The sequence below is a fragment of the Lepisosteus platostomus genome, chromosome 12, assembly GCF_059453375.1.
Source record: "Lepisosteus platostomus isolate fLepPlt1 chromosome 12, fLepPlt1.hap1, whole genome shotgun sequence".
Lineage (NCBI taxonomy): Eukaryota > Metazoa > Chordata > Actinopteri > Semionotiformes > Lepisosteidae > Lepisosteus > Lepisosteus platostomus.
In genome coordinates, this window is record NC_142622.1 from 12,944,125 (window position 1) to 12,970,897 (window position 26,773).

Here is a 26,773-nt window from a genome sequence, read left to right on the forward strand (position 1 = left end):
CCTTCGAGCTGGTCGTTGGCAGCACTACATTTGCTTCAGTGTCTCTCATTCCTCCACTCTAACTACAATCCTGCTTTGTTGTTGGTTAAATTAAAATTTTTAAGTTATATCACCTTTGCTAAGAAGAATTACTTTGAGTACCCATTTTTCAGTGAACTGGTTAATGTCAATTTTTACAGTTTATAAGATGACTGTAGAAGTGATCTATCATGTTTCTCATCAGATTGTTCAACAACAAAATCTTGATTGTTTTTTTATAGATTTATTAATTTGCATCATATTGATGTGGAGGCATGCCTATAATGCACATTATTCATGAGAATAATGTGCATTATAGGCATGCCAAGAAAAAAAAAAGTTTGCTGAAAAGCTGAAAATTGACAATATATTTCTATCAGACACATTTGAAATTGTTCCTTTTCGATTTTGGATTGCTTTGTTATTTCCATATCTACTACCAGTGCACTACTTCAGTTTTCTGGGCTATACTGATTTTCAGAACTTGGGCACTTAGAGAAAGAAGCTCTTTTCATCTGTACTGTTTCTTCCCCACTCTTTCCATTCGAGGGAAGAATGAGTGACACAGCACTAAAGAGTAAAGGTGGTGGCAATCGTAACAAGTCCTACTGAAACTCTTGCTACTAGTCATGAATCTACCAATTTTGTGTACGTCACTTTGAAACCACAAGTGTCATGAGCAACTACCACACAACTGCTGGGGAAAATATTTGTATCCAGTTTTGAAAAGGGCAATTAACAGAATGCATACTGATTTAGAGTGAGAGACCAGATTTCAAATTAATGACTTCACAGATTATCTCTTTAACTTGTATTCAGATAAAGGGAGAAATCTGATCAGGCCTTTTCTAGGGTTAAAAGCAGCATCAAGCGTATATGTCTGAAAGGCGCAATGTTTATTTGTCAGTTTCCTAGATGCACTGGATTTGGTTTATGTTGAGCTGGTGCGAATCCTTAACAAGGTGCAGATGTGTATGAAGTTGAAGGTAAAGGAGATGACGGTGACTGACAGCTGTTGCAGGCACGCGGGCAGCTGTGCTCTGAAACACGGCAAAGACTCTACTCAGGCAGAAAATGCATTAGAAGTGCAGCTTGTCATTACTGTCACTTCCACTAAAGGACGTGTGCATCATTTTAGTGCTGGAGAAACTGTTTTGGAGACTGAAAAGGCTGTCTAATAATGTTTTCTGTTTCAGAGAGGTGTATTCTAGTGGATACATTGTGAGAGTGCAATCAGCATCCATTAGGATACTGTCATTTTACTTCCCTTTATAGCAAAATGTAAGTTACTTCATAAAAGAAATCTGATAAAATTCCAGATGTTAATGAGGAAGGCTGGTTTAGATGCTCATTGCTAATTTTAAAAATCTTCTTACCCTTTGCCATTTTTTAGCAGGTTTAAGATGAATGTTTTAATATTTTGCCCAAAGGGCCTAAATCTGCTGGTGATCAAATGCCTGTGATGTTTGCCTGGTTAAGCAGCACTTGGAGAAAGTGAGAAAGAAACACTTGGAGAAAGATTCTTATCAGTTACAAAATTAAAATTAAGCAAATAATGGAACTGGACATCTGGGGATAGGTGTAACAGTTCAACGATTTAGCTTCACACTTGAGTTTCAAAAAGCATTGCAGCATTGTGTGAGTAGTCCAGAGTTATGGGTGTAAGATTTAAATAAAAAAAACAAGGAGAAGTCTGATTTAAAAGAGGCCTGAGTTTAAAAACTTCTAGGTTTGTCTCAGATCTGAATGTGGTGAAAAAGTAGTGGTTTGATTTGACATGGAATACGGAGTTCGTTTAATATTATATTTAGCCTGTGTAGCATTCTAGTGCTATTAACTTGGAATTTGTTTCAACACTGTGATGGATGTTTGCCTCTTGACATGAACAGTATTCTTGACTTTCTTTGAGACTGATACTCACCTTTAAGATCAGTATAAAATCAAGCTGTGGGTAGCTGTCTTTTATTTTCTGGAATCTGCTTAGTTGCTGCTTCTACAAATAAACAGCACTGGTGAAAAAGCTAATTTATTAAGTTTAATGACATCTTTCAAATTACAGCCCTTGTGCTGATATGGTATAGAAACCTTTTTTTTAAACGTTTGTACTTATTTATACGTTTTTGATAATCTTTGAATCTGCAGTAGTTTATTATATAATTATAAAATTTAAACTATATAATGTAATGTAAAATCAGAGAGGGTGAGGTTTTAAGTGCACTGAAGCACTAATCATTCAGAAAATACAGAAAAAAGCTAATTCTAAAAAAGTTATTCAAAATATTACACTCTCTTAAATTCACTAGGCTTAACCTTTTTTTTACAAAAACCTTTATAACCAATTCCAGGCGATGTGATTCTACCTACAGTTTTGCATTTATGGGAAATAATCAAACTCTTCAAAACCAGAAAGGTCTGCCTTGTGCTGATTTTAGCAAGCCAGCTGTTCTTAAATTTGTCTCTGCCTAATTCTTTGTCTTATGACTGATCCATTTGTATAACTATACATCTAAAGGAATGTTAGGTTAAAAGAAATCATCGTTGGTTGTCTTAACTTTGAAGCACAATTTGGCATATTAAAAAGAAAAGAGAGCGCCTGACATGATATGAAATTGTTGGAGTCAACATTTATTAGCTTAATGATTTAAGACTACTTAATGACCTAGTTTCAGGCACCATTGAATTTCTGCAAAGCATCAATTAAGCCTTATTGCAGCAAATGTCCAAGATAACTCTTTAATGGCTGACCCAGCGGTTTTTCATGTTCACTTCCAGACACCCCTGGAAGAGGTAAGAGGCCCAGGTGGTACGGTGAACGTGAAAGTGTTATTAGCTTTAACATGTAATAAATATCAGACATAAGGCTGGCCCTTCTTTTGACTGACTTGGCTGAGACTCCGCTCAATCAATTCCTTCTCTATCACTCTGTGCTCTATTTCCCAAGGTCATTCGTTGATGTTCACAGTGGGATGAGAAATGAGATGGGGGGGCTGGGGAATTGGATCGCACTTTCCTGGAGTTCTCTGTGACTTGAGTAGTGAGCCTTGGACAGAGCTTTGCTGGTTCTTTTCAGGGCCATTTCCTTTCATTTTTTTTTAATGGGAGACCAGTGACGGTCAGAAATAATTAATGTAACTAAAATTAATTGTAATGACTTCCAGGATAATAGTAGAGCTTCAATCACTGTTCAGGCTCCCCCCAGTTATATTTACATCGGTATAATATTAAATGACTTTCTGGAGGGTGTTCAAACAGTAAATTTGTGGAGTTTTTATATCCTGAACAGAGTCAGTTAATGAGAAAGCCGAGACTGAACATGTCTGTAGTTCTCCATTTACAATGAAGGCGACCTGATTGGAAGGTGATCCATTGATCAAGTCCTGAAACTTAAAATGTTGCCCTTCTTCTGGGTTTCTATTCATGATAACATTCTAGTAGGACATGTTCTAATGCTATTAAAAAACCAATGACTTCCTTGAGAGATTAGAATGAGACATAAATGATGTTGGTGCCTCGCACACACATTTAACATTTGTGGGATGAACTGGGATGACATAGCAGGGTAAGTCATACTTGGGACCTTTGCAGAGATCATTTTTCCACCTACTACAGGTCATCAATTACTTGAGAAATGTAATCCTCTTATGCAACATACTCTATTTCGAAGATTGTTTGGCCGATTAAATCCAAGTTGAAAGGTATAATGTTTTTGATGGTTCCGTGAACATACGATGAAATGAGGTTCCTGCAAAACCAGAATGGTTAACTGGATACTGTGTTAGTTCAGATTGCTGCGTTTTGAGAATTGAACTAGAAACTTAGCAGCTTTCACAATACTGAAACCTGCTTCAGATGTGCACCTCGCAGGTTGCAGTAAAACCTTTTACACTAACATATGGCCATCATATGCTTTGTGAAATATACCACATAAGTATAACTGCTTCACTTGCAGCTAAATCTTCAAATTACCTTAGTGCTATAGCTTAGTGCTTCAGCGTTTGAATTGAAATTTGGTGGATTTAGTTTCACTAAAATCCATATTAAGACTTGCACCTCAAATACAGTGCAGTTACCCTGTTTACACCCAAAGTGGGTCATCCACTGCTTGGAAGAATGCGTTCAGCTCCACTAATTGCTCTTCTTAAAACACCAGGGAGCTCAATACTTGTTGCTGAGGTGACAATGCAGTTATAATCTGGACAAAAAAGATCTATTCTACAAGTGTTTTCTCAGACTGCTATTTCTTTCTATTCCATACTTGTTCTGTACCACAAACTTCCAGCAGGTTTCTGGTTACAGTTTGAAATTTAGAGTCTTACAGCATTTGTTATGGATTGCCTTCATTAAGTATTCTTCCAGTATATATAGTAGAATAATGTTAGAGAATACCAACTGTTATTTTTTTATAGGTGTTTTTATCTGGAATCAAACGATTTTGGATTTACATTTTTTAAATGTTATCACTTTTTTTATCAAACTGCATGTCTTTGTAATATATTTTTAGATCTTATGAATTTGTTTGTTTATTTGTAGGTAAGTCTGTTTGTTATACTCAAACATAGCTGTCCCACTTCATCATTAATGAAAAATCTTCTAACAGTTCTGACTATTGTTTCTTGAAAAATGGTACTCTTCACCAAGTTGATTGTGTATTGAAGATGCAGCAGTTTAATTTGTGTAGTCCTGTACAGTAAGTATTTTTTGAGGGAATTAATAGAAATTATTTAGATTGTTTTGAATAAACACAGAGCATGTCCCAAATAGCAGGGTAATCACAGGAAGGAACTGGAATAAATTGTTGTGTTCTCAGCACATGGAAGCCACCCATTGATATTGGTGCTTGATATAGGCTGGTCTATAATCAAGTCATTAAATGGGATTTATAAGGTAAGGTACTTTTTGCTGCTGTACAAATTAATGATACCCTGTTAGTGTTGCGGTTTTGAGGTTACTTTTGAAGTGCCATCCTCCATGACTGTCTGAAGAGATGGCAGGTGGGGGGTAAATATAATAACAGTATATCGGGGGATGGAGCCCAAACAATTCTTTTAGTTCACTAACACAAAACAAATGGAACCTGAATGTCTTGAGGTCACAAATGTGGTATGTAAGCTGCTGTTTATGTATTATAATTAAGTTAAGCAGCATGTTTACTTTAACAACATAAGAACTGATGCAAACCAGAGGAGGCTCTTCAGCTCATTGGGCTTGCTTAGTTTTTTAGTAGCTAATTGATCTAAAGATATCACCAAGCTGGTTCTTGAGCAAAGACACAGTATCAACTTCAACAATATGGCTGCACACCTTGTTCTATACTTTCACAATCTTTTGTACAAAGAAGTGCATCCTTCTTCAGTTTTAAATGCCCTTTCCTATAGTTAACATTTATCTCCCCATTTTTGTGCTTCACTCTTAATTCTGATTAAGCATAAATAATTGATGAAAGTCTTATTATAAGATTCACAATTGATGCCATCCAAGACCACTTTATTTATAAATGTTTCTTTTGCTGCTGATATGACAAACATTAACTTGTATAATCTAAAATAAAATAGAATGTATGAATGTTAACTATAAAATATGATTTCCTACCTTTTAATTTATTTTCACTCCAATAAAAAATCACTTTTGACTCAATCAGTATCCTAAGAGTTTTGACAGCTAATTTATTAGCCCTTCCCATGTAATCGACTGCTCAATCAGTGACATCATTATATGTGTAATTGCTATTTAAAACAGGTAGGCAGTTATCTATGGATTGTGTGTGTGTGTGTGTGTGTGTGTGTGTGTGTGTGTGTGTGTGTGTGTGTGTGTGTGTGTGTGTGTGTGCAGTTCAGGGGGGGAATGGGCAAGACAAAAGACAAAAGATTTGACTTTGAACACGCCATGATAGTGGGTGCCAGATGTGCTGGCATGAGTGTATCAGGAACTGCAATGTTGCTGGGGTTTTCACACACAACAGTGTCCTGCTTGTATCAAGAATGGGCCACCACCCATGGCGGTTCTGTGGTCGGAAACAGACTGGTCAGAAACAAATGAAAGGGACTGATGGAGGCTGACATGACTTGAGCAAAGTAACAGACAGGGATATAGCCGTGCACCTAACATGTCAGTGGAACAGTAGTGCTGAAAGAGTCATATCAGAATGCACAACCTGTCATACCTTTTCACCAATGGCAGGAGACAACCCATCCAAGTTCCACTCCTGTCAGTGAAAAACAAGAATGCTCAGTTGCAGTGGGCTAAGGAACACAAACACTGGAAAAGAGGATTGGAAAAACATCGCCTGGTCTGATGAATCTTGGTTCTTGTTCTTTCATGTTGATGGGAGGACCAGGATATGGTGAAAGCCGCATGAGTTCATGGATCCATCTTGCTGGGTGTCAACAATTTAGGCTGGTGGTGACGGTCTAATGGTGTGGGATGTATTTTCATGGCCCCAATTAGATCCATTGATATGGGTAGAACAACTTTTGCCACAGGACATCTGAACACGGTTGCCGATCTGGTGCATCCCTTCATGGCAGTAGTGTATCCACCTGCGAATGGGCTTTTTCAACAGGATATTGCTCCACGCCACAAGGCTAGGAAAGACCTGGGATGGTTCCAGAAACATGACAATAAATTCAGCTTAATGCAGTGGCCTCCCCAATCGTCAAATCTCAACCCAAACAAGCATCTCTGGGATCAGCTAGAATGAGCTGTATGGAGTAGAGATCCACTGCCAACTAATTTGCAACAACTATGGGACACATTGGAATCGACATGGGCCAGCATCCCTGTGCCGCACCATCAACACCTTGTTGAGTCTGTGCCCCGATTAATTCAAGTTGTTCTGCAAATAGGGGGCTAACTTGCCATTAGGTAGATGTACCTTATAAATTTGCCACTCAGTGTATTACAGTGTGATTTTAAATTAACACATTTTAAACAAATGTTTTCTGTATTCTTTTTTGAAAATTTGGAAGGGTTTTTCAAATTATGCATAATTTGATTTCTTAAGTTAAAACAGAGGTTCTACTCAGATTCATTGCTTTTGGTCCTGTTCCTCTAAAATTGCTCCGTTTATTTCACTTGCTGTGTGTTCTACTTTTCCCACTCAAGGTAATGAATTCAAAATGCTTTTGGTTGCTATATAATATTAATAACATAATGTATCAATCTTGTGTGTCGCTATTTTGCCCGGAGTCAGCCGTTGTTGAATGAGAGTTTTTGTCAGTTACAGTGCAGAGCAATATCTCAATCTGCTGTGCTGTCAGTATCCATCTTGTAGTGTTTAGAGTGTTTTTCATTCCAAATGGTGGCTATTTCATCACTACTCTCTGAACATCTGTTTATTTCCTGTTTTTAATTTCTCTTTTCAGTTCTGCTTAACCTTTTGCAGATGGACATTTTCATTCAGCCCAGCTTTCATTGATACAATACATCATTTCAACCATTAATCGCCTTAACTGCCTCACTGATTGAAATATTATCACAGAGGTCTGTGTTTCCAACCTGTTAAGACTGATTTTTAAAACGGCCATTATCATCATTATTTAGTGATTTAGAAATATAAAGATCTTAGTGCCCACTTTCTTATAGATTGTTAGTTTAAGCGAGACAGTAGGGTAGGGGCGTGGACTTGTTACTGGAAAAGTGTGGATTCAGATAAATTGCATACAAATGTAAGTCCAGATAAAGTAATAATACTATCAATACATAAACAGAAGCCCTAGAAAAAACTTGTGATTCGCACATCAGGACTATCTTTTAGAAATTTGCTTCTTTTGAATGTTATATTATACATTCTCTCCCTACTATACATACTGTCCTTGTGCTGTATTCTTTTGTCCCAACATTATTGCCTTTTTATACCAAAGTGCAACATGAAGTAAATGTTGACATTCACATAATCTTCATATAAAAAGAAATTAGTTTTAGATTGTAAAAATTCTGAAACACAAAATAAGATGTGAGTATATCCATATATGTATGTTTTTGTGGAGATAGACAAAAGTCTTTTACTGTGCTTAGATTTTTTTAACCCAAGCTCCAACTTTAATACAATTCTCCTAGATAGTAATGTTTTACTGCCATGTCCTGTAAATGTAAATGGCCCGGTTCATAACACATTAAAATCAATGTTGTCTCATTATCTCTGTGAATGTGCTCAATTTTATCATGCAGTGGATTCACCCATTTATTCCCCTCGAAGAATAACAATCTAGATGTTTTCAGAGTTGAAAATAAATATTTTCCACTTCAGTTGTTTGCTTCTAGTTTTGCACAGTAATTTATATTAAGTTTCATCTTGTATTCAGAAGTGGAAAACTACTTACTGTAAATTAACAAGTTAGAAGCAAACCTTCTCACTATGGTAGTCATCATTGAATTATTGTTCAAACATTTTTTATATCATTCTATGGAAAAATGGTCAGTGCTGTTAGAAAATTCCTGGTAAGTGGTCTCCCTTTGGGGAAGTTACCCGTCTTTTCTACGGAAATGCGGTATTGGTAATAATTGGATGTGTTGCCTATTTAAAATTGAGAATGGGAGGCACTTCTTTAAACAGGTGGTCATGGGAATGTGGAACATGGTACTAAGATATATTTTTAAAGACTTGTTTTATTGCGGTTCACCTAAACTGCAAATTACTAGCAGTCAGACTGGGCAAATTACTTCTTTACATTTGTAGCCTTAGTACATAACACTTTGCAGTTTGTGAGGTTTGTTTCCTTGTGCTATAACGTGCCGGTGTGTGATGAGGCTTAGGCTGAATAGACCTCTGTACTGTAATAGCATGTCAGGATCCCATTGTTAGGGTCACAGGGGGAAGTGGTGTGGCAGAAAAGTGGTGATGAAAGGCTTTCATACACTATTGATTCATATACCGTTCTCTGTTCTTCATGGAATCACGAAGCAGGAGTGGGAAGACTGAATGTTAAGTAAAAAAGAAAATGAAAAGTCTATCAATTGACCATCAATGTGAACCATTAAAGTACAGTTAATGCATATATGTTATATTAAGCCTTTATATTACTATCCTTTTTTGAAAAACCTTTTTACCTACTGTACAAGTGTGTGAGAACTTTTATTGTTATGCATTAATGTTTTCTTGCACAAGATACTGTATTTACTGATGGGTGTTTTTTGGGGAACAGCGGTTTTACAGGAGAAAATGTTTGTCATTGTGCCATTATTTTGCAAAGTCCTACATCTCATTACTTGATGCAAGAAGAATTGACATATTTTTGCAGTGCTGACCACTAAGAACCAATGATTAAAATGATTTTTAAAGATAAATAGTAATGTTAATAAAGAGTTTTGAGTGGGGAGCTGCATCTGCACACAGGATGCAAAGGAGCAAGAAGAGGTTAATTCCATGCTCGAAAGTAGAAAGAAATACGTTTTGGATATTCAACCTTCCTCGGGTGTGAGGAGGTTAAAGAAAACTATTCTGTGTACTCTATATGAACCATTAGAATGACAGGAGACATAGAATGACATAGAATATTTATTAAGTTTCAATTTCTTTGAAGCAATATCCTTTTTTTGTTTCTGTATTTTGTGATTGATTGCAAAAAACACTTTAAGTGCTTCACAAAGATGTAATGAGTACACATTTAATCAATACCCCAGTACGGATTAAAGAAAAACATTCTCTTGTTTGGACCATTGGAACTCCCCAAGCTCTCCATCTTAATAGATCAAGCACGCATCTCTATGTGTTGTGTTTGTTAAAATCTTCTGGGATATAAAGGTTCCAGCCAACAGAAAAGATTTATGCAACACAGGTTTTTTTTAACAATATACAGTGTAGTATATCATGTAAACAAATTAATGTTGTGCTGTATTGAGTCAGAGTTAAGCATTTTCAAATGGGGAACTAACAGAATAACAGTGGTAGTGGATGTGCTATTGAATTGGGGGTAAAAATAAGAAAGGAAAATGAAGTTGGACTAATTACTCAAGTAAATTATAGATGATGAATATTTGTTCTATCACAGCATCAAGATTTAATACATTTTAAAATATCTGAACGAGGCCCTGTTTGCAGAGCAGGAGAGAGAGATCAAATCAATCTACTCCATTTAACGCTATTAATTTGAGACTACTTTCATCTGACTCTCTCAAGCATCTGCAATTGGCTTAATGAAAATGCGGGCACTTCTGTGGTCTAGAGTACTGATATTTGAGTTTCAAAAAACCTTCTTTAAAATGTTTCATGGCACTTAAGATTGTTAAAAGAATAGTTGGTCTTTGCCAAAGAATACGTAAAAATAGGCAGAAAAGGATATACACAACATATAATGATGAACATGAATAAAGATGTGGTTTTAAAATGGGTCCTGAGTAGTTCGTTATATCCGTCTATTGACAGGACATCTTGTCTTTCTGTCTAGTGACAGAATTAGACAGATGTTACCTTTTCCTCTTCAGGAGGATATAAGAATGATATAATAAAGCGGATTTAATAAAGTATCATACATATAAGTATGGTAATGTGAATGTTTTGACAAGACGTATTCAACATGATAAAAGCTGATCTCAAATCCATATTCTTCAGGACTGAAGGTTAGGAATTCTTGTCAGTTAAATCTACAACATTACAACAATAAAGTGCAACACCTTTATACTGCATATGAAAAAAAACATAATACCATACATGCTATTAAATAAATAAAAACATGGTAATGAATTTAAGTTCTGTGGAATAATTTTACTTGTCGTGTCATCGTAGTACCCTTTAATGGAATATTTTAGATTTTGCCAGTGTGTCCACAGGATACTTGAATCTGAGACTCGCATGGCCATTTTCTTCTGAAGGGTTTGAAGTGAGTGATATTCCCAGTGGATTAGTGTGTTTGATAAATTTTTAATGGTCATGTGGAAAGAAAGTAATATTAAGAGAAAAGGGGAAACACACATGGCAAAATCTTTACTGATTTGCACCAATTTTGACTTATTTGAGTTTCAATAAACTTTTACTTTTCCCTTAAATCCTAAAATTCTACTCCATTCTAAGCATTTGTTCAGATTTTTTCTGAAAACGTATACTAGACAGAGCCCAGCAAATAAATATGACTGAAAGGAAGAGTTACTGTTCTAAGGTCATTGATAAGAACTTTTCGAACCAGAAAATTACTATTTTGTATACATGTAAATTCTTCTCATGTTTTAGTGTAGTTTGAGTTTGAAATGGTTGTGTTTGTGTGTGTGAATCTTTCCATTAGATCTGACCGGCCCAAACTTGCCTCAGTGGGGCACCAGTTGCTGTGATTCTTATAGCTAAACCTTTACCAAGTCTGATCATGTATAATGCAGTAAACAGAAACAAAAATGGATTATGTTACTAACTTACTTTATTCTTATGCCTTATACTGTAGGTTATCTGTGCTTCAGAGATGTGTGGATATGTGTATGAACAGTACACTATATGTGAACAGTTTTTCATTAATTAACTAATTTATTTATGTTTGGTGGAGTTTCATATACAATGCAATCTCTTGTGTTTTTGATTTATTCATTGAGCTAGGGTTTAGTTTAGTATGACTGACTTGAAAGCAAAAGAAACAAGAAACACCGTATTGAACCATCTAAGCTTTCCAATTTGAAGGTTTTTGTTTCATTAATGTAAGGAACTGCGCTATTTGTACTATATATATGTACGTCTAACCATACACTGAGGTTATTCTATCCAAAATTTAATTTTAATTCACATCTGTGATTTTATTAGGCAAATTCTCTTATTTGCTATTTGGTCTGGCTGATGGGTTCTTGAATGAAAGAAGAGTAGAGTGGTATTAAACCGAGTTGAAGATTAAGCTCTATTTCCAGATTAGCCATGCAGCAAACTAGAATTTGGCTAGTGAGTTCTTTCCTGCCCCCTGCCCAAGTATCCACTACCCGGCATCTGCATCTCAACGTGGTCTTGTTTGTAGATAGTAACAAACACGCCAGGGTCAGTGTTGGTGGTTTGGGAAATGACAGACTGGAGACGACTTTACTGGCTCACTGACAGTTTTATTGCTCTTTTCATTACAGTGTGGCGTCCTAATCATGGAGCAAGATATTAGCTGTAAAGGCAGAGAGAGAAAATGCAGGTGTCCACTGTACACTGAGGAATTTGTGTTTATTGTAGCTGTGATTGCTGTTTGTTTTAGTTGATCAATGCTATTTAAAATAACTGTAAACCAATGCATTAGCACTTAAATTATCATACTAAGGAGGGTTATATATTTCTTTCAATCATATATGCTATATACTGTTGTAAATTATGCAGCAGTATAGGGATGGGTGGACTTATATGCAAAATTGCCTATTTGTGTTGAATATCTGCACTGATCCCTCACAAATGCCAAGACCCTACTGTAGTGGTAAAATCACCAATGTGTAAACAAACTGGTAAGACAGAATTTTCTAGGAGACATAATATTTTATTTTAATAACCAACACATTTTTTAAGGATCTATAAAAAAGGCAATGACAACATATGCAGTTCTTAAAATACCTGCCTATTCTGATGACCAGTACTTTATTGAAAGTTTTTTACAGCACAGTCTTTAGAAAGTGAACTAAATAGCATTGATCTTGTCCAATTGCATCTCCTTTTAATTGAAGCAGGTGAAGAGCATTTACCCACAGTGGATCCTCATATATAACAGGGCTTCTTGTTCAGTAATGAACTACAAACATTTGACATTGTTCTCAATGTATCTCTGCGTTAATGAGAAATTCATTTCAGTTCTGAACAATCTGAAAAAGATGGTTATTTATCCCTGTGTGAATACTTAACAATTATGTATTTTGAGTCCTGTTTAAGGCATGGTGGGCTAAAGTCACACAGTTACATCTGTTATGTGCTATATATCACATTAGCCTTGTAATTAATAATGGACATTCATTGTCCAGGTGGATGCTGCACATTGGTGGTGGTGGAGGGGAATCCCCATTACCTGTAAAGAGCTTTGAGTGGAGTGTCCAGAAATGCGCTATATAAGTGTAAGCAATTATTATTCTTGTGTCTATAAAATACATTAACATTTGTTTCAGCCTGATAATAACAAGGACAGGAAAAAGTATAGTGGAGTTGATTGGCAAACATTTCAACACTGGGTAATTAGCAATATGGTGTACATTTACAGCAATATAGAAAGAGCAGCAAATGTTCAGTACACTGTTAGTATACCATTTTAACTACTGCTTTTAGTTAGAATATGTGTCATTGGATGATTTTTACTTTTTTGTGAAGATAGTTTGGTTGTACTATGTATTTCTGTCTCTAATATATTCTGCTTAATATGATGACATAAAAAATGGAGTTAGTGTTACCGCAGAGTTACTTTTTTGTGACCTCTGACTGAAACAAATGTCCTTTCTTGTAGATGTCCTTCCTTGGTAGTAATATCTTCCCTCTCTGTCTCCACTGCTGGGAGGACACTAACCCCATTTCTGAGCCTAGTGTGCCCTTTTTATAAACAGTGGTTCACATATTTATCCTGGTTAGTGGTGCAGGACAGAAACTCATGGCCCCAGAAGCTGGGTTCTTTCTTCTGGTAGATGTGCTGAGCCTTTGCCACAGATAGTTTAGTACCTTTTAGTATTGTGTTTGGACCTGAAAGCGAGTTATGCTTTTCCTTCCCTCCTTCTTTCCTTTGTTTTAGCCACATTTGGGTGGTAGGTCTAAAGAGAAATGCCAGTTTATATCTATACAGGCAACATTGTTTTCAAAATTAGAAGTAACCTGTACTGTTATAAATGTTTTATAAAACTTTTATACATGGGGTATAGTTTCTTGTGTACCTCAGGAAGTCCTAATTGTTTGTTTGGTTACACTAATGCCACCATCTTTATCAAACCCAAATTCAATTCAAAATCAAGTGTTTGATAAGAATTTGATTTGTCTTGTAGGGCAGACATATATGCAAAAAAATAATGCATACAAAATAATATTTATGATATATATATATATTCTTGTAAATAAGTGTATTGGAAATTTGTGCTTAGCAAAATTCTAAAAAGCCTTTTAAGGAGGAAGAATTCACCACTTTATGAAACATAATTGAATGGGATTCTGCCCTCAGTCTATAATACTGCAAAATCACTCCTTGATTTTGAGGATGTAAAACTTAGATTTTGAACGTCAGTATCTCTCTGCATGCTTTTGTATAAATATGTCATCTATTGAATATGTGCAAAACAAGAATCATAAATTGTAGATGGGGATCTTAAAATAAGAAATATATATTTTTGCTTGTCAGTTCCTGAATGTCTTTGTAATTATTGTTCTTTCTAAAGTAGATGGAAAGTTTTTTATTTGTTCACAGCTCTATGGCACTATGGCAATAATCCTTTATTTAACCAGATAAGTCAGTTGAGAACAAATTTTCATTTACTGTAAGGCATTGCACTTCATAAAATGTCATCTTTATTGACAGCCTATTTTATATGAATACTGTTTCCTGAATTTTTCCAAAATCTAAGACTTTAAACAGTCTGCCCCTAAAACAGACATTTTTTTTATCCTAGTGATGACATTAGGTAATGATAGTTTGATCACAATAGACTAAACTTTAATATATTTGAAATTTCTTTGAATTCAAAGAGAGTTCAATATGTGTGTGCCACTGAATATAACTTATACAGATTGCATTTCAGACATTTCATACTTATTCCTTTCCTTAGGCTACATTTGTAATTAGTCTTTTGACTCAGACTTTTATGCTTGAATGAAATACCAATCCTGAAGAGACCAAGGAAATTGTAATGGAAGTGTTCCTAGTGGAGTGTTAAATTCCTGTGTGTGTATATGCCAATAACAAGTACAGTAACGGGTAAAACGTAATGACAGAACTGAATGTTTGAGATACTGGTGGATGTATCCCAGCATAGTCTGACCTGACAGCTTGTCATGAAAGTGGTGGCAGGTGACTTAACTTTTCCTGAATATTCTCTCCTCGAATTGGGCTTCATGAAAGGAAAAATAAAGCTGACAGATAGAATCTGCAAGACATTGAAATATTAATATCCCATTATGCCATCTTCTCCTCCCACCCAAAGATGCCGTCTTAAAGCAATATCACACCTTTCATATCCTTTGTTTTGTTGTAAACATAAAGCGTGCATCTGAGATATCTTTTAAATTAAAGGTCAGTCTGTGTGAGCTCAGACATAGCTTTCTGCCTCAAAACCTTGATTTGCTTCTATTTTGTACAGTTGACAAAGAGGTCTGGTATGAAACAAGGTCAACTATTTCAATTTGATGAAGATTTGCTGAAATGCACCTCCTTTTTTATGGGGGCAGTTATACTTGAAATTCATGTCATTATGAAGTGATTCTGGGGACCATGTCCTTGGTCTGTAATGCTGCAGCTTCTGTACTTGAGGATGTAAGAAATATATTCATAAAGTCAGTAGCCTCATGAATAGTTCTGTACCAGATAGCCATAACCCTAATGTTCCTTAAAATTAGAAAATGTATGAGTGACTTTTAAGTGCTTGTAGCTTCTTAAGTAGAGGAGATACCACTTTCAATTTGCTTAGGTGTGATGATAATTGAACTGACTGTTGATATCCAGCTCTATAACCATCTCATACTTGGCAGTCTGATTTAATAATCTCACAAAACGGCTTCAGGATTCATATTGAAAATAACATATTTGCCCCATTTCTGAAGGGCTAAATCACTTTGTGGGACATGAATTAGCAAACAGGCATTTTTTGCCATCATCGGGGCTGATAGATGAGTATTTGCCAGGGACCTGTGGTAAAGTAATACCTAAATGAGCTTAGCCAGGTTATCGTAAAAGAAAATTTGTTCTCAACTGACTTACCAGGAAGATGAAAGTGTTTGTTATTGGGTGGCACAGTGGTGCTGCCTCACAGTGCTAGGCTCTGAGTTGACTTTCCGATGACTGACACAGGTGCAGGGTCAAGGTACATTGAGGGACTTCAGTTGTTGCATAAATACTGTACGCATCCTTAACTCACATCTTTAGTGAGAGTTGATTTGGGCACAAGCGATCGGCTGAATAAACATGTTGAACGTCCAGTCTAGTGATAATCAGGAAAGAACAACAGAACAAACCATTATACTCTGCTTATTGAGAATGAAGATGCCTTTGTAAGTGATATTGGAGAAATATGTCATATGGATTCGCCAACAGCAGAAACAAATCCTCTTAAGCAGCATGACAAATTTAGCTTCATGTTGGCTAAATAACATGTTATGATATTTTTATAGCAGAATTTTCTGATTGCAACTTTGTAAACTTGCTGCACTTAGTCATTGAGTCTATATATAATAATATATCGAAAAAGTCCTAGCGTATTCATTGTTTTGTCCAAAATTAAGTAATTTCTCTGATCTTTAGAAGACACGCAGTTCTTGGAAAAGATAACATTAACGCTCAAGAGTGTAGATTGAACTCAGAAATTGCAGGTTTAAAAATAAGCTGCTTTTTACTGTTGTTCTTGTAATATGAAAAAATGAATACCCTGACAAGGCACATATAAGCACATAAACTGAAATGAGAGTGCCTGACAGTCTTGGTTTTAAATATACTTCTAAAAAGTTTAATCTTATTTCTTGGGTTCTTGTTTCACATTTTTAAAGTGGATGTATTAGGGAATGCTTGTATTTTGTCTTCATTGCTCCTTTTTTGCATGTGTGGTAGCAGTCATCTAAATAAGCGAATGGAGGAAATTCTTAAAGATTCCTTGCTACGCTGTCAGTCTTTGTCGAATAGTGAGCCTTTGAGATAAAGAGGATCTGTTATTGGTTTCTCGTGATCTGAAAGTCCCGAGGAGGTTTGGACTAGCCTCCTTGCTTTACAATATCTTCAGTTACTGTATCCTTCAGAGAAAGACAGGAAAGAATGAGTCAAAACTGAAGGGTGACTCATGAGCACAACTAACACCAGCTCCTGTTGTTTACAGTGCTGGACTATGATGTAGTCCTCCTTTGGCCAGGGTCTTACCAGAAATCTTCTTTGTTATGGGTAGTAAGAACATAAAACTTGCGCCATATTAGTGTCTTTGAGTGGTTGGCTGTAAAAAAGTTTTTCAAGAACATGACACTCAGTTCTGAAGCTGACATTCAAAGTGCTTCATTATTAAAAATGATTTTCTTTAGAACTATGTAATTACAAATGACCAAAAAACTCAAATTGTCTGTATGTTAAATGGGGGAGTCTTTCTGGATCTCAGTTCTGATTAGTTTAAATTATAGTATTAGCATTGAAAGTAGTTTTATTTCCATATGGCTTAACATTTTAGCCTTAGCTTGTTTTGCATTGTTGGCAGACCCTCTGTGTGTAGTTTTTCAGAACATTTGAGGACAGTGTAGTGTGTCAAGCCAATTTTCTAAATAACAGTTTTTGTTTGTCTGGTTCCTTGCTTATCAGTCAATTAAACTGTATGTTTATGCCAGATAGTTTCATCAAAAACACATTTGTGTGGTATGTTTCAACACCTCTCCATTATGTGGATGTTTTGTTTTTAAATAATTGAAATTTGTTTAGGGATTAGTGACTCCACCAGGAAAGAAATAGAACACAAATCAGTTATATATAATTTTGAGTAATTATACAATAACATTGTACAGATATGGCTGTATTAATGATCTGATTTTTTTTAGTAATGTTTCTTTTTTTTCATGGCAATTCTGATACATTATTACAGTATGTTATTAGGATCATCCTATTATTGCAGCTACTTTCACTGTCAGAAAAATCAAATAATTAATACATCAAAATATACATATCAACCCACACAATGTGATAAAGGAAATGGTCCAATTAAAATGAACTAGTGAAGTTTAAAACCACTGCATTTTTGGCAGCAAGTAGCTTATGCCTTAACATGGTTCTTTCATTTTCTTGTTTTTCCCTAGCAATACTAGGGGGAAAAATCTATTCTGACAGATGATATGATATGTTTGGGGTCGCAGCAGCCAGACGTTAAGGGGAAGCATACCGTACCTTAGGCAGGGGCTTTGAATTAGCACTAATTCAGCTGTCTCTGCTGTGAAGAGCCATGTGTGGTTTTTCCCATTGATTGGAAAGCCTTTATACTTAGGCATGCGCAAGCTGCCCTTGCAGAATAGAGAGCTGTGGTATCTGGAGACAGGTGGGAAGATGTTTTTTAAAGACATAAAAAATGTATTTTATGTGCACACTGGTAACTGAATTTCTTGATTATCTTACACAAAGAAAACTATACTATTTGGATTCCCTTTGGATTTAATTTGCATTCAGTTTTGACTTACATATTTACTTTATTTTTTTCTGAATTTATTATTGATTTTTTTTCCTGCTTCTCGGCATGCTTGATCTTATCTTTTCCAGATTATTGTATTCCCACCACCTATTATGTATAAGCAGGCTTATATTTTTGGATTAGTGATAATACTGATTGAATTTTTTAAGATGAATTTTAAAAAATGTTCTGCAGCATCAGTATTCATTCAAAGTTCAAAAGCAAGTCATTGCTTTGTTTGACAGAGGAGAAAGCAGTAACATAGCAATGAATGGTAACTGTACCAATGCTAAAAAATATCATAACATGGCATGTTTATTTTTTGTGGATAATTTAACTTAGAACATTGAACAGTGTTACAATCTACAGGCAATCTGCAGGGGCCTAAATAATACTGCACTTTCCTTAACTGACTAAATATTTTCTGTTTGTACTTCTATTAATAATGTGTTTTTTGGCTGGAGTATTTCTCAAGGTTAATTATTGTTAATACAACAATGTGTTGTGTCTTTGTGAAATTCCCCTGGAAAACCAGATCCTTTGCCAGAGACTGTTGACTTCATGCTGTTGTCTAAACCTGACTTTCTTGTGGCCACTTCTAAAGGGATGAGGGTTAAAGACCAGTAATGTGACACTGGCTTGGGACTTTCCTGTCTAATATTTTTCTAATCTATTTGCTCTTCAACATGTTGATTTTTTTTAATGTTTCACCAGAAGAAAACTGTTCCTCTTTTTTTTCCCTAACATAACACATAAATTGTTCCTTTTCAGACTAATTATACATGGCACCCCACCTACTTTCACACTAATGACTTATGGCAGAAAAGATAAAGTTTGTGGTAGTAATTAAAATTGATTTGTGTAACGTACTCGTTTTGCCATACCAATACTTGATTGCAGTCTGACCATGTATTTCGCATTGAATGAATACTGAGATATGGTTAATTAGCTCTAGGATGTGTTCTGTAATGGAACAGGTAAAGGGTCATTCCACCCTGAAAGGTAAAGAAAAGAAACATAATGTTTTGGCTGTGGAGCCTTCTTCTGGTGACCTTGCTGACGCAGCTCCCTGCTCGAATGTGCTCTGTAATGTTGAACTCAGCAGGGCCATGGGTGATCTAGAAACAGCACAGTGACTGGGGTTTCAGCACCCATTGTTGGTTCAATTCCCTTTTCTTCTGCATTGGAAAATGGATTTTCAAGTTTTATACTAGCTGATTTCCTGAAACAACCAAAGTCTTGAATTATTCTTCTGAAAGAAATAAGTATTTTCTATAATGTCTCCTAATGTGGAGTAAATTTTTACATTAAAATCAAACTCTTGCTGGATCAAACTTGGGGATAAAAATATATTAGAATGTATCTTTAAGCAGTTTAAGTGTGTTAGTCAGCTCTTCAGTGTTGGTATTTAGGGTGTTCTCAATGATTTGAACAGACACCTTTCTAGAACATGTCTGAAACAACCAAAGTCTTGAATTATACTTCTGAAAGAAATAAGTATTTTCTATAATGTCTCCTAAAGTGGAGTACATTTTTACATTAAAATCAAACTCTTGCTGGATCAAACTTGGGGATAAAAATATATTAGAATGTATCTTTAAGCAGTTTAAGTGTGTTAGTCAGCTCTTCAGTGTTGGTATTTAGGGTGTTCTCAATGATTTGAACAGACACCTTTCTAGAACATGTCTGTGTTGTACTAGCTAATACTTTAATCTTTTTTTGGTGAAGAGTCTACTGAGTGACTTTAAAGCCACCAAATGTGTATCAGATAATAGGTTCATATATTAGGTATTGTTTATTATAAAATGTATTATATTTAAGTGATATTTTATTTATTTAGAGTTTAAAGGAGTAGTATTGAGCAAATGTAGTTATAAGGGGGAAACAATTGTTTTTCATTTTAAATGTTATAATTTAAGAATAACATTTTAAGTTATATTAAGTGTAATACAACCAAGTAGTTGAATAATTTATTCAAAAACCCCTCTCACCATTAGTCATAGACTAAGCTTAATGCAATATATGCCATTTATTTAAATGACGTATATAGTCAGGCACTTGTAAATGCAGCCTCAAATAAAATTTATAATCGGCCACTGACGTTGCAGTGTACATTTTTTGTCCTCTTTTGTTTTATTCGTAGTAAAACGTGATAATATCATTCATTTTCAGCTTTTTCATGTGTAAGTACAGCCGTTTACTTTAAACTTGGGTTTTTGTGTAATATCGACAAGAAGCAGTAGTTACTTCATATTTAAGTTTATGCCCTTAAGGCTTTGTCTATCAGATGGTGTGAAAGTCTAAGGATCTGTCCTGTTTTAGAGAAATAAGCAGAGTGGCATTTCCCACGTTATATTTAAAGGTTCCTCTTAACAGCTATGTTGATGCAGATGATGAAGTTGATAAGTGGCTATAGGGCCCCAGCATGTTTTTCTCCTTTGTTGCCTTTAGAGTATATGATTCTCAGTCTGTGTTCAGTTAAGGGCAGTTTGACAATTACCAGTTGTGCAGGAGTGTATAAGTGAATCAGATAAAGCCCTGAGTAATAACCACTTGATGGTTAACTTTTTAACTGAATGCCGTGTAAATTCCCATGTCCCTAGTTCACTTGCTTCTGAAAGGTAAATTCAGTTTGTTTTTGTTTTCTTCCTGTATGTTTGCATAATAAAAGAGGCTGTGCTGACCACCCTTTTCTAGAATTTTTGGATCGCTGATTCACTTATCTTACCTCAGGAATAGTTAACTACATCCCTGCTTTGTCCATGACCTGTGCAGGATTTAACTACTCAGTCAACTGCTACATCGGACCTGAATTTCCCTTTTCTCTGAGACGGGTGTGTTCACCATTTCTGCAGGCCAAAGTTCAAGTTCGCTTCATGTCACAATTTAGGTTAATTTTAAGACCCATAACAATACAAACTCATTATGTTATAGAAGACATTTTGTTGAGAGGTTTAGAAGTAGACCTGCATATTTGGGGGTTTTCTGTAAGTTACAATATTCCATATGTAAACTTATGCTGTGTGGAAAAGAAAGGTTAAGCACAGTGCAAGACACATGTCTTACAGTTATTTTAAAGAGTGCTGCCCACAAATGAATCTACAGAATTGGTGAATGATATGACACAGTTAAACACACTGGCAGGGATTTGTGGGGATATTCAAATTATGCTTTTCTCTGCCTGTTCTCTGAATCTGTTTCTTTCCACTTAAGTCGTCCTCATTTTTGAAAAAAGGAATTGAAATAATCCTTAACAGGATTATATGCTAATTTATGGAAGGGTTTTGCTGAAAGTAAACTTCAGTGACACTTAGAGGAATATGTACTCACAATAATAAAAAACTATTAATCTTTCAAAAAGTGTTTTATGGCTTGCCTTGCTGTTGTCATTCTCTTGGCAATGCATTTCAGTGTTTATGAAATCTGACTGCCCACAAAGCTTCTTGCAGACGCCTGCTTTCTCTGACTTCCTTTTCATGATACTTTGGATTCTTGTTAGTTTCTTCCTGCTCATATCCTTCTGTGGTCTACCCTCAACAGCACAAATCCCTTCACCCCAGCTCGCTCTTCAGCCTTCCCTGTATTCTTGGCTTCATCTGTGTATCCTCAGTTTTGTGCAGTACCCTCAGGCTAGACCAATCTTCTCTCTTCTGCAGCCTTTTATTTCCTTCCTAAAACAAACAACATAGTCAAAATTACAGAAACCTTAAAATAAGTGGAGACTGACTCTTGACATTTTGAAATGAACTTTTTCAATTTAACTGTTGATAACATTGTCTGAATGTGCTGTTCTCTCGGTGAGTATGACGTGGGTGTTGAAAGATTGCTTTTACATGTGTTCAGTATAGGATCCACAAAAGCAGTGGTGTACTTCATTTTTAAAACCTTTTCAGTAGAACAGCTGCTGTTTTCTGGAATGTGAAAAATGACATTCAGTAGTTTAATGCTTTGTATATGTGTAACCTTTAGGCTTCTTTTTAAAAAATAACCTTTAAATGTCTTTGTGGATGTTTGGTTTTATAAAGTAGGTTAAAAGAGAAGCAATATACAGTGAATAAAATACTAAGCAAAGCATAATGCATACATGCAAAAGCTGTCTTGCAAAGGTGCAAACCATAAAATCAGGTCCTGTAGTGTAAATATGTATTTAGCTTAAAGTACAATGTGTGCATCTGATAAAGTCAGACTTTTACATTGGGCACTTTAACATGTCCGTTTGAGGATTAAATAAAGAAATTTGGAGAAAAATGATTTTATTTTTTTATTTTTTGATGATGCTATATTTCGATACACTTGGATATGTTAAGGTTTAGTATCTTTGTTAAATCTTAAAATCCTAATGCTGGTTGTTATATGAAGTTCAGTTTCTTTTCTGTCCGAGTGAGAATCCTTCCTGATGCTGTGTCTACCAGCTCTGTTTAGAAAGCAGTGGGCTCTCTTCTCGGTGGCTGCTCATAATCGGATGGGGAACTGCAGGGTGAAGCTTTATTGTGCAGTAAATTTGCTCTTGACATCAGCTGAATTTTAGTTTTGATAACCTACTAATGAATTGAACAGCGCTGGCTGATGTTACTTTTTTATAAAAGGTATGTGATTGAAATATAAATAGCCTAGCATCTGGACTAAAGAAAGTGTTTATTTACAAAGATTACAGTCTAGGTAACCTGAATGAATTGTCACATTTGTACATCTACCTGAATTATCAATGTCCGTCCATTCATCTGTTTTTTAACTGATCTGTTCAATACAGGGGAGCTGGAGCCTGTTCCAGCAAGCAATGGGCACATCCAAGATGGGATGCTAGTCCATCACAGGGCACACAAAGACACAAACATGCACATACAGTACTGACACCATTCTTCCAGAAGCCAATTATCCAACAATATGTCTTTGGACTATAGGAGGAAACTCAAGCACCTGGAAGAAACCCTTGCTAACATGGGTAGAATGTGTTTAACTCTCATATCGCTATCATATAATTATCAAAAAATATATATCAGTGTGTAATTTAGAAACATTTCTAAAAATTTTACACCATTTTCATTTAGATACAATTTAATTTTGTAATGAATTCAATTTATTTAGATACAATATACAGTACCCTGTTTCTATTACTATTTCCATTTAGTCATTTTTAAGAATTGGATATTTTTCCTTTCACGGGTTTCATTGTGTTGTCTAATCTGTTTCAACATGTACAGCATGCCACAGCAATTTTGAATCTATAACCTATTCCTAAAATTTTGCTCATGTAAGCAGTTTATTTCAGACTGATTTTGTGGTGCTGAATTCCAAACTGGCTTTATGCTGTAAGTACAGCAGATAGATATATTTTTTCACATCGGTTGTTCCACAGAGAAGAAGATGACTTTGAACAGCTGAGATGGCAGTCTGCATGCGACATGGTTTGGCAGGGCACACTGAATCTTTGGCAGCGTACATTAACCTACATTTTGCTGTGGAAACCCCTGGTGTTGCTGGAATGGCTGTCCTCCCACAGGCACTGTTGTTTTTTGACTCAGATTGTGCAGCTGCCAGATGAGGGGGTAATGTGTGCTGGGGAACACAGCTGTATTGACAGTGCCAAGTGTTCTGTAATGCCCCATGCAGAAACAAAAACAGGAGCAGCATTTACCTTACTGCCTTGGGACAGTGCTGACACTCCTTGGCTCAGAGCACTGCCCTGCACTCTTAGCTTCATCTAAGAGGATTTCTTAGTATTTTTTCTTTTTTCTTTTAAAAATTGGATCATATTTTATTCTTCAATCTCTAAATTTCAGTGCTTCAGCCTTTTATGGTGACAAATTAGTTTTTCAATGTTTAAAGCACATTTTGTTTACACATCTTATGTTGTATAGGAAGATCAGAGGTAGAAAAGTTGTTTAAACATGGATATCGCTATTCCTAAAAGGATTTGCTTTTAATAGTTGCTCATTAGTATTTTGCACCACAGTTATTAGTTGCAATATTGCGCTTGTGGGAATCCCTGGTCCTCGTGAATCACAGTCCACCAAGTTTTATGGATCACCCTTAAATAATCAACATCTAAATGCTTAGAACTATTTTGCTTTGACCACTTAAGCAGATGATATTTTCAGTTAAATGGTTTAGAGACCATGTGAAATGAAATACCTTTACCTTGTAGCTCTTAAGAACCACAGTTGGCCATAACTGATTTAATTAAGTCAAATGAAGCTTGAATCTTGATTGGCTTATCAATCTTTACAAGTTTATGCTTTAAGGGGCGTAATCTATAAGACCTCCTTGACCTGTGGCTCTGCAGGGCCATGTTTCACCAACTCTGCTGTATAATAATAATGCTGTTCAGATTGTATATACAGTAGATGTTTTTAAATAGAGTTGTTGCTATTAGGGTTTGTAGTATTACGTTTCCAGACCGTAGTTGAAGCTTTGAACTCATTGATTTATTCACTCTTATAAGAGTGAATGTTTCATAGGGTATTTTGATACCTTATGAAGGATTTATGAGTCTTTTTCACCTGTAGGTAAGAATTGGACTGGTATATACTGTAGGTACTATTGCAAGTAGTTGAATGGTTCATGGTATAAAATCACTCTTAATATTAGTGTGGTAACATTCAATTCTGTAAGCAGTTAGAAGTTAATTCCACACTGAAAAGAAAGTGAAGACACATCTGCCTTATAGTCATGGAGGATTCCTTAAGCATGTGTGGGATTGTGGGAGAAATTGAAACTGTAATGAGGCAGAGGGATGGGGTCTGAAGGACAAAAGAATGCTAGTGTGAAAATGAGTAGGCGACGTGAAGAGGGGGCTAAAGAGATGGTTATCTGACAAATTCCAAGGGAAGTAGGGAAGGCAGTAATATTTCAGTTGTGAAGTGCTGGTGGAATATGGGAACCAGGTTGACAGCTCAAGCTAGTGCAGAAGGCCTTTCTACAGAATTTGTAGTTGTTTCAACAAAGAAATGAGCATTCAGTTAAATTCCATACACTACTATGACTGACCAAGCCCTTTAAATACCAATCAAAATCCCAAATTAACAAAGTGCTCTAACAACTTCCATGCAGATTCTGCATAATTAAAAGTTCATCATCCTGTGTGTCTCTTTACACCAAGAAGAAGAGCTTTGGTAGCTTCTGCTGGAAGTTGCGCTGTAATACTAGCCCCTTCATAGGCTGCTTTGCCACAGTGTTTATAATTGCTAAGAAGAGCTACACTCTTGTGGAGAGCACACTGCAGTAGATTAAAGACACAAAGGAACTGGTTCTATAGGACTCAGCCACACTGTCAGAATCAGCTCAGCTGACAGGGCGGAGCGGTGGCTCTGTGGCTAAGGATCTGCGCCTGTGGCTGGAAGGTTGCCGGTTCAAATCCCGCGGTCGGCAGAGGAATCCTACTCCGTTGGGCCCCTGAGCAAGGCCCTTAACCCCAACTCCAGGGGCGCCGTACGATGGCTGACCCTATGCTCTGACCCCAAGCTTCTCTCCCTGTCTGTGTATCTGTGTCTCATGGAGAAAAGCTGGGGTATGCGAAAAGACGAATTCCTAATGCAAGAAATTGTATAGGGCTAATAAAGAAACATTACATTACATTACATTATTCTACATGTTCCACACTCACAGCAGTTTCTCTGTGTCTCAAACACAGCACACTGAGAAACAACAGAGGCTCTATCTACACCAGGCTTCTAAACTGTTTCCAAAGGGACAATTTGCTGTGAGGCCTGAAGATATGTACCTGCAGTCTGCCAGAGATCTGGGATTCCTGAAACTTGTCTTCTGATCCATTTTTGGTGTGGGACCCATTGAATTCCTGTCAAATGATAAAGACAGAAAGATCACTGTAATTATGGCCTGGAGAAATAAAATAGGTAACTAACCTGATTAAAGAGATCTTTGATCCCCACTGCTGTGATGTGTTCCCTATAACAGTTGGCCAGTCTTCTTTCTGTTTTTCCAGTCTAAATGGCAGGATGCTTTCTCCAAGAGATGCAGTAAGTGAGATTTCCGTGATTGGGTGATCCTGAAATAGCCATAAGAGCCGTGTATGTGTTATTGGCTATGTATTTGCAGCTAACAGTAGCTTGGGTGCAACAAAAATTGCCTGGCATGGATGGCAGCTGTATGTGCTTAAGGGAACTGTAAAAAAGAAGGCTTTGAGGATTAGGTGTTTGGCAGTGTGAGATGATTAGTGTGTCTGGGCAAAAGGTTCCAGTTGAAAGGTCATTCTGTAAAATGGAGAAGTTTTGATTGATGACTTTGGAAATAAAGTGTTAGGACTGAAGCACAGTGGAATGCAGTTCTAGGTATAGAAATTCTGAGGCTGATGTTCTGAGGGCTGTTTTTAGCATGGGTGAAGGCCTTGTCAATGCTGTGCAAAGGAAATGCTCAGTCAATGACGAAAGACCACATTTTAAGGGCTTGGTTTTGTAATTGAGTCTCATCATGACATCTCGTATATACTTAACATAGTGCATTTGCCTTTGGCTGTTTTGAGTTACTGAGGAACCATGAAAGAACATCTGCTTTCATATTG

At 36.1% G+C, this 26,773-nt stretch overlaps 1 protein-coding gene across 4 annotated transcripts in view; it reads left to right on the forward strand.

Annotated features, from left to right (window-relative positions):
* cdkal1 (CDK5 regulatory subunit associated protein 1-like 1) overlaps nt 1-26,773 on the forward strand; it is a 431,336-nt gene that overhangs the window by 38,711 nt on the left and 365,852 nt on the right. The window contains exon 1 of one of the 4 annotated variants that reach the window (XM_088601023.1): nt 21,901-22,052. The exons of the other annotated variants lie outside the window; for them this stretch is intronic. Within the exon in view, the coding sequence (XP_088457149.1) occupies nt 22,037-22,052 (16 nt within the window). The 5' untranslated portion in view covers nt 21,901-22,036. Of the gene's footprint in view, nt 1-21,900; nt 22,053-26,773 lie in introns of those variants that run through there. 4 annotated transcript variants of the gene reach the window in all.